The sequence below is a fragment of the Chaetodon trifascialis genome, chromosome 18 (genome assembly GCF_039877785.1).
Source record: "Chaetodon trifascialis isolate fChaTrf1 chromosome 18, fChaTrf1.hap1, whole genome shotgun sequence".
Lineage (NCBI taxonomy): Eukaryota > Metazoa > Chordata > Actinopteri > Chaetodontiformes > Chaetodontidae > Chaetodon > Chaetodon trifascialis.
The window spans coordinates 13635665-13649401 of record NC_092073.1 but is presented as its reverse complement, the minus strand read 5'-3'; the positions used below and the strand labels follow the sequence as shown (position 1 = coordinate 13649401).

The following is a 13737-nucleotide window of genomic DNA, read 5'->3' as shown; positions in this document are numbered from 1 at the left end:
GCTAACCGTATCAGAGAAGCAGCCCGAACATCAGTGAGCGAGTACCTCTTTAGAATTAATCCTCGGGCTATGGTGGAGGGGGGGAGGCGGCGGTGACTGCACCAATGCATGAGGATTACTGCTTTTAGGGCTTCTGATGAAATTCAAATAACAAACGCTTGCACAAAGTGTCCTGGAAAACACTCTGCGTTTCATAATGTGCTGCTAAACATGCAACTATTTGCTGGAACACCGAACAGTGGTCTGTGCCTCATTCAATTTCACAGTCTTTATTGATATGATAATCAAGTGGTCAACTAATGGTAATTATGCTGGTCAATTGATGGGGTTGCGTCACAGATCTCCTTTCATCCTCTTACTTTATATTCTCTTCCCACAGAGGCTAGTCGGTCACTTCTGAGACCACCGCATTTGGTTTCTTTGTAGCAGCCCCTCACCTGTTGGCCTACATGCTAATTCTGCTGGAAGCGACACGAGCACCAACATGCTAAAGTGAAAAATAAAGCTTTGCCTTGCTTACAGCTAGACCTACATGGAGCTCTGTGCTTTTGTGCATTCAGGCCATATTCCTCTTCATTTATGGATTTAGTTCAGTTTAACATTCAGCCTGGCTAGAGGACACAGTCGTGGACAACTCATTCCAGTCTTCTAAGGAAAAGAACACCGCTCTGTATTGTTGCCTTCTGTCTATGGTGGTCTCAGCTTGCTCGTCAGTGAGGGTATTCTGCCATAGCCAAATCCGTCTTTGTCTGTCTTATTGTCTGTGAACGCTTCAGCCTTGTACATGGATTAAGTGGAAATTGCTCTGTGTGTGTGTGCAAAAGATTGCTGACTGCAGCTGTAGTACATAAAGAGGTTTGGATGAGGGATGGTTTAAAGAGCAGGCAATTGTCATAATAATGGCTTGAAGCAATATTGCTCCACTGTAAAAATGTTTTACACACGCATGCGAATCCACCGCTGCCTTGTATACTGCAGGCAGCAGCGCTCGCCAACCTCAGTGTCACTTGAATCGATTGTGTCTCAAATACACAGTGGCATAACTTAGCTACACTGAAGTAAGCAACATTATGAAACTGTATTGGTAGATTATGAGATTATGATTACAGTGTAATCCTCTGCTCTGCTGTAAAAGAAGAATGTTTTCCTGGCCTTTGTCAGTTTGACTCTGGCCATGCCCAATACCCCAGGGTGGAAAACAACATACTCTAAGTTGACACCAGCAAGATGCCGCCCTGTTTACACCGTAAAAAAAAAAATCCTCTGCGCTCCCTCTCACCTGAGAGAAAAAGCTCAAAATTGCCCTACATCTCCTTCCGAATGATTTGGCTACTATTTTTGTGCCGTGCTTAAAAAAAAATGCTCAGCTACAGTAGCTGCGATGGCCAGATCTGCACAGTGTGACATTTTAACGAATGTTTTCCCACTCAAGGCTGCGCTGCCCTGCATGGGTCAAACATCTCCCCTGTCTCTCCTGCGGTAATAAGAAACAACAGTGGAAACACTTGTCCCTGTGCTCAACAGCGTTATTTCCATGAGAACTGGAAGCAGGGGTGGCACAAAAACTCTTGTAGCTTTTCAAGGTTTGAACAACGTGTCCTGGGTGGTTCAGTCACAAGTGGACAGGTGTGAACGCACACATCACTCAGACCACATTTGGTACGCCTGCTCAATGGACGTCCTCACACACACAAAAACACACTGCCCGATTTCCTTGTGGTTCACCGTGATATCACTTATGTGTTTGGAGTCGCTCACCTGCCAAAATGAGCAGCAGAAGTTTGTGAACTCACTATCTGTTTCAGCTGGTTTCACCACTGAACTAGTAACCTCAACATCCCCAGACTCCTTTAAGAAATCACGCAGTTTTATGAGTTTTTGCATTAGGAGAAACTTTATAAATTCTGCGAAACCCTGCCCATGACAAATTCTTAATTATCTGGGCCTTCTTGAAAATTCGGCAAATGTTATGAATTAACTCATTTCTCTCTTTGTGTAAAAATCATGTCTGTTTGTCCCAGCGAGTTGGGTAAGTGCTGTTGCCAGTTAAAAGCAGCAACACATCTTTCCAAATGGAAAGATGAACTGATGTACTTAGAGCTGTCCACTTGTGATTGGATCACCAAGGACCAACCAAGTTGTGACGCCTGAAATTTGGGGAAGAGGGATCCTTTGAGAGGTACAGCAGAAAGTAGTCATCACCATCTGACCTCAAGTCCTTTTTAAAAGCATAATCTATCATGAATCCTAATGGAGGTCTGCATTCCACTGTCTTTATGGCTCTGGCCTATTCCAAAACTCAATCTCTGGATGGCCATTTTTATTTCTGTCTCTTACACACTCATTTTGATACCACCCCCCCTTACATTCTTTGTCATATTGGTTAGATGGACCCTTTGCTTTTCGAGGAATCAGCTGGAGCTTTGTCTTTCATATTTCATGCCACGTTGTGACTGGGCTCCAGTTTTCAGCTGTGCACTGCCACCCAGTCACAGCCAAGGCCTTAACAAGCGAAAATAATAATAAGAGTTACTAATACTATGATATTACATTTCGGGACCAGTTTGGCTCATGAATGTTTGATGAGAATGTCCAATCATGCATAGACACAAGAAAGAGATGAGGAATGGGAGAGGAGAAATTTAGGAGAGGGCGACGACAGAAGGGCAGGAGGAGAGACAGAGACGAATCAGGCTCGGAGAGAAAGTGAGGAGGGGGTGTGTGTGTGTGTGTGTGTGTGTGTGTGTGTGTGTGTGTGTGTGTGTGTGTGGGATGGAGTGGGGGGCAGTGATTACTTGCTGCTGAGGTAGCACTGCATTACACATGAGGATTTGGAATGGCCCAGATAAAGTAATCTATGATTAACTGGGGCGCGGCTGGCTCGCCACCCTGCCAACAGCTGTAGTCAGGGGCGAATTATAAAATTATGGGATGTCCAAACATTTTAGATGCGGCGGGAAATATATTTCGTTGGGGGTGGGGTGGGGTGGTGAGAGTTATGTATCAAGTCAAAGGTGATAGCCGGCAGCCAGGGAAGTGACTGACAGCGGGAGCAATGGTGCAATTAGGACAAACTTTTGTAGTCCTCGCATTTGGCAAAGCATTGTTGAAATGCTGGAGCAGTCCTTGGAGGATTTGGGGAGGGGAGGCTGGGGTCGTGGCTGGCAGAGCGATCGCTGCAATGATTGCTGTAACAACTGTCCGACCTGATAACAAATCTAATTATAAAGATGGACACCGTGGCACAGACCCCGCCGCCGTCTGAAATTGATTGCCAGCACCAGGAGCTGATATTGCCGGGCCTGGTCTGTCATAGTCCATCAGGCGTCATTATCACCAGGGGAACACTAAACCGTATGCAGAGCTGAATGAGGAGGAAGACTTCCAACTGCTATGCGTTTGACAGAATGAAACAAACGTGCCGCATTAGATGGTTGTTTTTTAATTAATTTTTTTTGTTCAGAATCCTGTTGGCTCAGTATTCTACATGCTAAGTACTAGCTAAATCCGGTCTGTTATTATCATGTCTGAGTGTTGCAGGGCTACCTTGATTGAAGTGCTCTCATGTCTTGTATTGCCAGTAAGTGCAGCAGTAATCATCTTTAAATCATAGTTTGTAGGACACATGAATCATAGAGAGGGTACAACCCATCCCACATTTCTCCCTTTTTAATGAAATATCCGAGGAATAATAAATGCATTTGCGCCTCTGAGGTATTGCGATTGTGTTTCAATATTCACTAGTGCTCCTGAGAATCTAACAGGCGGCTATTTTTATTCTGCCATGTGATTAGTCATTTACCTGAAGCAGGCTGTCATTGGAAATCATTTTCATGTCTTTGGACAGTTCCTCAGTTCATCCAAATGACAAGTGATTTTGCCTGCAGGGGAAATAGGGCTCATATTTTATTGAGAAGCGAGACAGTTCTTTAATAATGCCAGAAGTTTGATAATGCTCCGTGAAGTGAATGGCCACTTACAGAAAATGACTAAGGCTTCAAAAGATGGCTCATTACTGAGGTCCACCAAGTGTCTGACTTCCTAAATTCTCTGCCAGACCACTCCGTTATGGTTTTACACACTTTTCCCTCTGACAATACTACCTCATAGGAACCCGAGTTTAACTTCAAGGCATTTATTGTTGCGTTAAATGTCAGCACGCCATAAAGCAAGGTTATTTTACACGCGCACAAATGTGTTCCCAGCTTCCTTTCGAGCCTTTTATAAGAGCCCATCAGACAGTCTGCTTCCATCTGTCTGTCTGGGATCATCTTTGGCTCTAATCCCTCTTCCGGTCCCCTCGAACAGCAGTCTCAGTGTGGATGCCGTAGTAGAGCTGGTGTTGATGAACTCGCTGCACCTTGCCAAGTGCCTCCTGAAGTGTTTTCCTTGCCACAGACAGACCTCCCTAAAAGTGAAGGGATTGCCCTTGAAATGTTCCCTCCAGCTCGTTGCTTTTACTGGCGCCGATTTTACACACCACCCTGCGACGTGTGGCGATGTACTCGTTGTTTTTTGATTGTGCAGGATCACACGGAGATGCATTTCAGAGTATCTTATTCATATCCAGCACAATGTTTTCATAATGTATTCAACCTGTGCTGCAGGTTGAGTGCAAAATTGATGTCTTACATTTTTAGTAACAGTCTACACAAAATACAACATGGTGACAAAGAGAAAGCATGCCTGTGGAGGTTTTGGTATTCTTCCCAATCAAATTTGCTCAAGGTCAGTCAAATTGAATGGGTAGTGCTAGTGAGCTACTTTTAAAGCTGTTTTTGTCTTTGGCTGGGCCACTCTAGGGCCATTTCAGTGTTGATTTCACTTGATGCTGGGAGTCATTGTAATCAAAGCTCTTGAGCGCTCTGAAGCAGGTTCTCATCAACCGTTCGACTCCGTTCATTCTTTCTTGTATCCTTGCAAGTTTCGACAACTGATGTCCCCACCACTGTTCTTCATGGAAGAGAGCTTCCATGGATTATGGGCTTAGCTTCGCTTTTTATAGATACAGAGTTTTGCATGAGAACTGAAGCCTTTGTTTCATCTGACCTCAGAATATTTTGCTTTAGGAATCCTTCACATGCCTTTTTGCAAACTGTTGGCATGTTGTCATGTGTCTTTTTTTCAGAAGGGGCCTCTTCCTGCTTACTCATACATATCAACCTGAATTTGACTTGTGCTTTGCTAAATATCGTCCTGCTACCAACTCCACCCAATGCAGCAAATGTAATTAATTATTACAAATAAAAAAATTCAAGATCATAATTGAGGGGGATTTTTTTCCCCTTTAGTAGACAAAAGGACCCCAGCCAGACTCACATCAGAGACATTGTGATTACATGGTCAGCAAACCCAAAGGCCACTTGGATGACATTTGTTTTCAGTTCTCTAAGGCATTGTGAGCTTATGGCCTTTCAATAGTATATATATATATATTTTTACACCCTTCCTAGGGACAGCCAGAGTTGTATTATTAAAGTAATATTAAATATACTTAGGATGTTCATTTGTATGGTAGTAGAATATTGTAAAACAGAGAAATCTACAGACACTCTTCAGTATATTGTGGCTGGTTTTGCAAAAGCAAAGTGTCACACCTGCCCTGGTTGCTAATACAATTTGCAGGCACAGATGCACATATGTGCAACATGCATTTGACCTTCACTGTCATGATTCATAAATATATGTTTCCTTCTCAGTTAAACTCAATCAGCTGAACAAATTAAATCCAAATCATGGAGACAGCAGAAAGACATTTCAAAGGTTTTGGAAAGGCCTATTTTTACAGTAAATGCAAGGTTTTTAAATTGAATTTGTTAAATTTGTCAATGAAAGTTGGAATAAGGTGATACATATGTGATAATCAACTTCACATATATGTATATGTATATATGTATTGCTTCATTATTTCATAATCAAATGTACATGCACACAAACATAGAGGCCACTTTAAATCATGAAGAGAAGGTGAAGGATTTTATTTGTTCTCACTTTCATTTCTGTTTTTGGTCTGTTTACTTATTAATGAAGAGGACAGAAACACACACACACGCACGCACGCACACACACACACACACACACACACACACACACACACACACACACACACACACACACCACCCACATCGTGGTTGGCAACTTGTGTTGAAAAAATAATTTTCTTTAATAAATCATTCTAAGATTGTGTTAATGAAGTGTTAAATTTTAATGACCCAATCTCATATGGGTTCCAGCGGCCCTGTGGGTTCATCCCTCCTCCCAGAATTTAAATGAGTACACAATAACTTAGTTCACAGTCATATTACTTCTTCAAATCTTCATGTAAATCTTTGCAAGAGTCTTAAGAGCTTTGCTGGTCATTGAAAGCACCGTTTTGATTGGTGATTATGTTGAAAGTGTTGATATGGTGGTAATTATGTGTGCATGTATGTTTCTAAGCAGGCACTGAGGTACGGGTGTGTGTATGTGTGTGTGGAGGTGAGACAGCCTAATTTTTAATGACAAGCCTTTCACGTATTAATCACACTATGATGACTTCATAGCTTGAGATTTAGAATTGGTATTTAGGTACAGACTTCAGAGTTCAGATTTAGTCTTGAGAGCCTCATTTCCACCAAGTAGTCATTTCAGTTCGTTACACATTAGAACAGATATTTTCATGTTTCCTTTTTCAAAAGTTGTGGAAGGCCCCGATAGAAGTTTTCCATTCCTTCCTGTTTTTTTGTTATCCCTCTGCTGAGGTACCAAGCACACTGATCCAGGACTTAAAGGTGAAGCTAGAAACATTGCACTCCATTTTTAAGCAGTCTCCTTGTTGTAATAAGCAACCACATACTGAGGAAAAAGAACACAAAATGTGTGTGCGTCGTGAGTGTGTGGTTGAGCAAGTGAGAAAGAGTAAGCGGCAAAAAGTCAATGCCAGTGGAGCTGAGGAAAAGGTTAGCAGTAAGTTGTCAGTCTGTCAGTAAATGTACAGTATAGGTTAGAGTGCGTCAATTAATAAATGCTGCAGCTTCTCAAGACGAAGAAAAGTCTCGTCTGTTGTTTCCCAACTACTGCGAAAGTGAAAGGGGTTAGCCTCCAAAGCCCCAGTAACAACCCCGCTTACATTTAAGAGAACTGTCTGCGGTAGAAATTCAAAACAGATCGAAGGTTTTGGTACATTTTTGCTTGGGTATGGGCCAAGGGTATTGTGTTTGGTGGAAATATGGCTGAAGAGGATCCCTGCTGAGAAGATGCTTAATTCTGGTAGAAAAGACACATGATGTCTGGACCTGTTGCTGACTGTAGTTAAATCAATTAATTCTGAATTACTCTGACTGTGAGCAAATATCAGCAGAGTCACTGTGACTCCAGGCCACTATCCCCTGGTAGAGTCATCAGGAGACAAGGCGTCTCTGTCCATATGCTGATGACACACTACTTTATATGTCTGTGTCTCCCATCTTTTATGCTTTTGGCCATAAGTGAAAGAAACAACACATAAATAAGTTTAGCAAGAATATAAGTGCAGGAAAGTTTACTTTATATTAACCCCATGGACACACACAAAACTTTATTATTATTATTCATACATCGTCCACCAGGTTCATCATATTTCCTGAGTATTTTGTCCTAACGCCAGTGTTTGCACTTGGCATGTGTTTTGTGTGTTGGCCCATGCTGTTGATTTAATCCAGAGAAGGGAGTAAATAATCTCATCTCATCTCATCTCATCTCGTCTTTTTCTTGGCTGCTTGTTATTACTTGTTACTTGTACTTGAATTTTCTACATAAAGGCGCGTCTTCAAGATGATGATACAGATCAATGTTGTCACTTTGCATTGATAATATTGGATTGTTGGTCACTGAATAGATACATTGATCCAGGTCAATGAATTGTTACAACCCTATTGACAGGGTCAACGCGAAGTCTCTTTATTTATCTACATTCTTGTGGGTAATTGTTGAAATACACAGGACTTCTGAAGAAGTGGTATGATTTAATGGAAGTGAATAAATCTTTTGGCCATAAGCCTCCCAATTTACCCATGTAAGCACACCAAATTCAATTTCTTTGCAGTTTATGCGTGAGATATTTCTTTTCCAAGCCCAATGTAGTCAAACCTTTGCCATGCCTACTTTGTGTAATTAACCAGGAGGGTCAAACGAAACACAGTGTGGGCAGGGGAGGAACTGCTTTCACACAATAGTAATCAGATGACAAGACAAAGCAAAAACTAGGATGATTTTATTGTCACCTCTTCATCATTACTTTGTTTTTGTCTGGAACTGGTGAGTTAGTTTTCAGTGCCAGGCAGTGTGTTCTGCACTCTTCTGGCATTAAATGAGTTGCACCAAACCAGCAGAGAGTCTCATTCACGTCTATGTAATTACAATCAGTGTAAGAGTGTCTCTGAATAAGAACCACCAGCAGCTTGAGAAAAGGACTGCCTTGACAAAGCATTGACAACTGTGGAACAGGCAAAATTAAGCCCTCTCCATTCATACCCCCTAGTTCTTATTATGCACAAGCTATCTCACTGAGCTTGCTTTTGTGCTGGTATAATTACTTAATCTGAGCACTCCTAGGGTGAATTACTTTGTGTGTGGCAAGCAGGCAGCATTGCTTTGATTCAAGCTCCCAAAGGAGAATATAGGCTGGCTTTAATTTTACTGTTTAAAAGTCACAAATATGATAATGGCCACTGTCAAAAGGGATTCACATCTATGCTTGTGTTTCTGTCAAAGTTGCACTTTTGCTTTATTTTTACAAGCATTATTATGGAAATAAATACAGTATGTTCAATTTTGAGTGAGATTTTATCGCCCCTTTGTTTTTCCTTACTTCCTTAAAGCCTTTTATGGACGATGTAGAGAATGATCCACAGTGCATTAGAGAATGTGTAGTGCACTATTTTGTGTTGTTTGCTGTTTATAATGGGCCTGGGCAACACTTAACTAGAATGGAGGCCCATCAAGCCAGACCGATAAGGACCTAGGGATCCACTCTAGTCAATTACTGCAAAGTGCCAAGTTCAACTCAGTGGGCCTTTTATGAAGTACACCAGCTGAGTAAACAAATTAATCGTATATCCATGGTTTCCCAACACAAGCATGCAGCCCAGGGCAATCATACATCAGGCAGAGTGATAGAGGCTGTCTTCACCAGGAAATAGAAGGGTCCCACTTTTAAAGATAGGCAACCACATAGGACTCATAAGCTGGTGGCCATCACACTTATTCTGCCTCTCCGTTCGGTCTGTATTGGCTTTTTACACCTTGACACTGGCTTTGTAAAGAGGAGGGATTGCAAATGGTTTACAGGTTGTGTTGTGGGGCAATGCAGTGGATCACATAGAGTAATGATACCAGCTCTTTTTACTGATCCTCAGAGACATTGCTGTCCAAAGAGTATTATGTATTTCCAAATATGGAGGGTTGCAGTGTTTTTTTGTGAATTGAGATAATTCTCCTATTTATTAAGCCAAGTAAACTGTCTGAAAACCCATTGGATTTGAAAATTGCATTGTATCAAACCAGAAAACAGGGCAGTTTTTCTCAGCTCATGATGGCTAAATGGTTTACACAAGACTGCCAGAATATACGGGATTACAGTGACAGATGGACATGTTCAAACTTGCGTGTCCATACATGTGTTTTTGCGTGCAGCCTATCTGTGATAAGAACCAAAATATCTTGTATTTTGTAGTGGTTTTGTGAGTGTGCATAACTATGTGTTTGTGTGTATTTGTATGCGTCCCTTTTCATGATTTGACCTTGAAGTAGTCCGGTATACAGCACACTCCATTTGTGTCTTGTTCAGCCGGTGGGTGGGCCAGACTGTGGTCCAGTGATCAATACAGTACTGTAATCTGCTGCACCAGAGAGAGAGCTAGAGTTTGTCTGTGACTGCGTTCACACTGGGTGGCAAGACACAGAAACAGAGTGTGTGATCTGTAGCCCTTCATAAAAGGAAGCACATTACTCCAGGTTGAAATTAAGTTATAAAGTTATTAAGCTTGTACAGAGGAACACAGTTTGGTCGAATCTCTCTGAACACAAGTTATTTGGTGAATTTGAACTGCTCTAATTTCAGTTCTGGAGCAGTATTTGTTTGTTTCTGTCTGCACGCATTCTCAAGTGCAGTTTAATGATTGCAGTTCCAGCCCATATCTGCAATATCGCTGTTAAATAAACCACTAAATTCACTGAGACACTGGGAAATAAATGCATAAATTTATCAAAGAGTCAATAAAATATCAAGAATTTAGGATATTAATTATTAACAAAAAAAACTCTGTTGGATTTCTTGCTAACCTACATTCCGTCTAGCAAAATATTATAACAAATTAAATTCCCTCATTTAAATTAAATTAAATTTCCCTCACTTTTTATTTTTTAGCATATGCTGCAAGGCAGTTGTTAGTGGACGTGGCAAATTTGGTCATTGGTGTTTGCATTTTCACTGTGAATTTGTTGCTGTAAATCCATGATTCATTGCCATTGCCATTCAGCTTGAGAGGTAGACATGTGAGGCCTTGTTCAGAATGAGATTTAAAGTGCAAAAGTGTAGCTGAACCTGGATCAGCTCTTGTCCTGATGCAATGTGACGTCATGTGGCGAAGTGCTGCGTTGGACACATGCAAGTACCCCTTACTGTCTCTCTGTGGTATCCTACTTCTTTCATTGGCTGTGAATTTGACAATGATTTCTGGAAAAGACTAACCCTGAGAACTTTGACTTAAACACAACAAATTAAGTGATTTTCCTCATGGTTCATCTTCTCAAACTCATTTGTTAGAGGACTGAGGACAGATTCTTTAATATGCTATAGTAGATGCAATGTTTGAATGGCCTGTGACCTTATAATACTTCAGCATTACCAACCCTGTGTATACAATCAAAGGAAAAGTAATTGGAGTTGCCACTGACTAAAATGAAAACATTTACTGTCCAAAAGACAGACCAGTGTCTTATCTGAATGCATTAGTAATAAGATTGGAATATTTGAAGTTTGATTCATTTGGCATAATCGTTTCATTTCCTTTCTCCAAGTCTTGTGTTTGGTGCCTTTACTCTCATTGTGACATCAGCTTGCTCAAGGATATGTACGGAATAATTCCCAATAAGATGTCCATTGTCAGGAATGAATGGACAGCAGGGAGGCCTGAACAGTTGTCTCCACAATGTCCATTAATTCTTGGTAATGGACACTTCAAAGGGCATCATCCTGCTTATACCATGGTCACTGGCCAAAGGAAAAAAATGACCATTAATCAATGTTTTCACAAGCTATAGCTCAGTTTTTGTGGTAACACCTGAAAGTTTGACTAATACCTGAAACAATCCCATAAGGTTCTTATACGATGGAAACATAGAACCCTTTCTTTAGCTGTGAAAGCTAACATCATGCTAGCAAGATTCAGCCAGTAACACCGTGTATGGTTGACCAACAGTAAATGTGATTTGACAGTATGTTAACAACAAGACTAGCTAGCTATCTAGCATCTCATTGACCCCAAATCAGTATCAAGATTTTCACGAACAAATGATAGATATTAGCTTGTTAGCATGTTGCAGAACACTGTAAACCTGTTGCACCGCTTAGTCATTTCTGGTAGAACCCAGCACTTTTTCAGTGGAATTACTTAGTAGGTGTCCATTATCAGGACACCCTGCAGCCAGTCAGAATCAAGTATTCATCCAGACCATGGTTTGAAATGAGGGAAAGAATCAGTTTACTGATGCATTTTATGACAGTGCTGTCCAGTGATAAACAACATGAATGACCCTTAAGGCCGATCTATATTTGATCAGCGGAAACACATTCACAGCTACTTTAAAGTGTTCAAATGCTTTGATGTTTGGAGATTTTGCCGAGGTGCATTTGTAGCAGTTAAGCTCGAATTCTCGCTTGGTAGCTGGCAGCGATTCCTCTGTTCTCACCGCTGGTACAGCAGGAGTTGATCTGTCTGTCCCAGTAATATGATGTCAGGTTGAGTTTTTCCTGGTTTATTATTTTGTGGTTAGCGGGAATCGACCTCTCTGGACAGTCGGTTTGTGTTTCTCTGTAGTCTCTATCTGCTGTTACCTTAATGCGTTTCTTTGCTCTGGGAGAGTTGTGCTTCACTAACGGGGCTGCCATCGTTCTCCGTTGTCAGATCTTCCGGAGGTGTTGGCTGGTGTTCAAGAAGGCCTCCAGTAAAGGACCCCGGCGGTTAGAGAAGTACCCAGACGAGAAGGCAGCGTACTTCAGGAGCTTCCACAAGGTACACCAACACACACCACTGATATGCATTATAAATTATATTCTGATCGATCTGATTTTCAGTCCTGTTATCTCAATCTGTTGATTTACCTTTTTTTAAGACTGTATTGCATTAGGACTGCAAGAATATTAGAGTTGAAATGATCTGAAATGGAGCTTTATGTGTGTTAATAGATATGTATTTCACTAAGCAAGGGTTTAAATTTGCATTTTTGTTGCTAGCATGAGGTCTGTTTCCAGTCAGCCTCGTCAAGATAATGCAACATGCATGGACCAGATTGCCATGAAATTATGAATCAGTGTTCATAACGTCCAGCGAACGCCACCATCAGACAGCCATTCCTGTTTGACAAACGAAACTCTGATGTCCTGCAGACATTCATGGTCCTCAGAGGATCAGGAATGTTAAAGTTTGTCTTTTGTCCTTTTGAATTCCAAAAGGAGATTAAACCTGGTGTGTCACTCCCCCAGGGAACACTCTCTGGCCGAGTCTAAATGCTACTGCTACATCGGCATGCAGAGCACATTCGTCACACAACAGCCAAGGGTTTCATTTTGCAATTTGGCCAACTGGAGGAATTAATTAGCTTTAGCTGATGAAAATCTGACGGTGGCCACCAAAAATGAAGAGCTGGGATTGTATTTAGGCATAAGATGTGCTCTCTTAAATCAAGAGAAAGAACTTTTTTTTTTAAATATAGTGCTTATTGTAAAAGTTTCTAAAGGTGGGTGTTAAAAAAGAAATGAAATTTATAAAATAAACACTATCACTGCACTCAGCTGCAAACTTCTACCGAGAACCTTGTTTTCATCTTCATATAAAAAGTTCTGTCCATTGGCCACAGATGATGGAGTTAAGGAGCCATTAAGACACATTTTGCAACTTTATCTTCTCCTCTGGGGCCCTTTCTCTCCCTTTTGAAAGTAATAATCCACAGTATAATATCTCTCTCCCCACCTCTTAAGCTCTTTGAAATATTCCAATTATGGCTCATTATCATGGCGAGGGGAGATGATGTTAAAGGAGTGGCACCACGAATAGTGTTTTATAGTAATGAGAGGATATAACAGCAGATGATAGGGGACTTTGACACCAGGTTTCCTACGTGGCAGCAGTTTGAGAGCTGATTTAGTAGTCTAACAGGCTGCCATGTGATTATGAATTAAAACGAGGATTTCTCAAACACGGGAACTTCACATTTTTGCATACAAGCACAAGCTACAGTAGGTAGAGGTTTTGATCCACTTTGTTAGCATCCCTCGCTGCAACACCATCAGCCATGTATTGTGAATGAAGCGTCTCTCTACCCACTGCATCATGCTGTCACTCGGGGCATCCTGTGTGGCTGTAACCCCCCCCCCCTCCCAGAGGCATCCCAGACACCCAGCGCTGGAGTGAGCGATGAGTGCACACATGCACCAGTGCACCTGGTAATGCATCGCCATGAAGATCAAGAAAGGTCCCGTCTGAGGGCTTCATTCAACGC

General features: G+C 41.5%; 1 protein-coding gene across 2 annotated transcripts in view; it reads left to right on the top strand.

The window, feature by feature from the left end:
* dok6 (docking protein 6) overlaps window positions 1-13737 on the top strand; it is a 46962-nt gene that overhangs the window by 12093 nt on the left and 21132 nt on the right. For both annotated transcript variants that reach the window (XM_070985952.1, XM_070985951.1), the window contains exon 2: window positions 12144-12251. In XM_070985952.1, the coding sequence (XP_070842053.1) occupies window positions 12144-12251 (108 nt within the window). The remainder of the gene's footprint in view (window positions 1-12143; window positions 12252-13737) is intronic.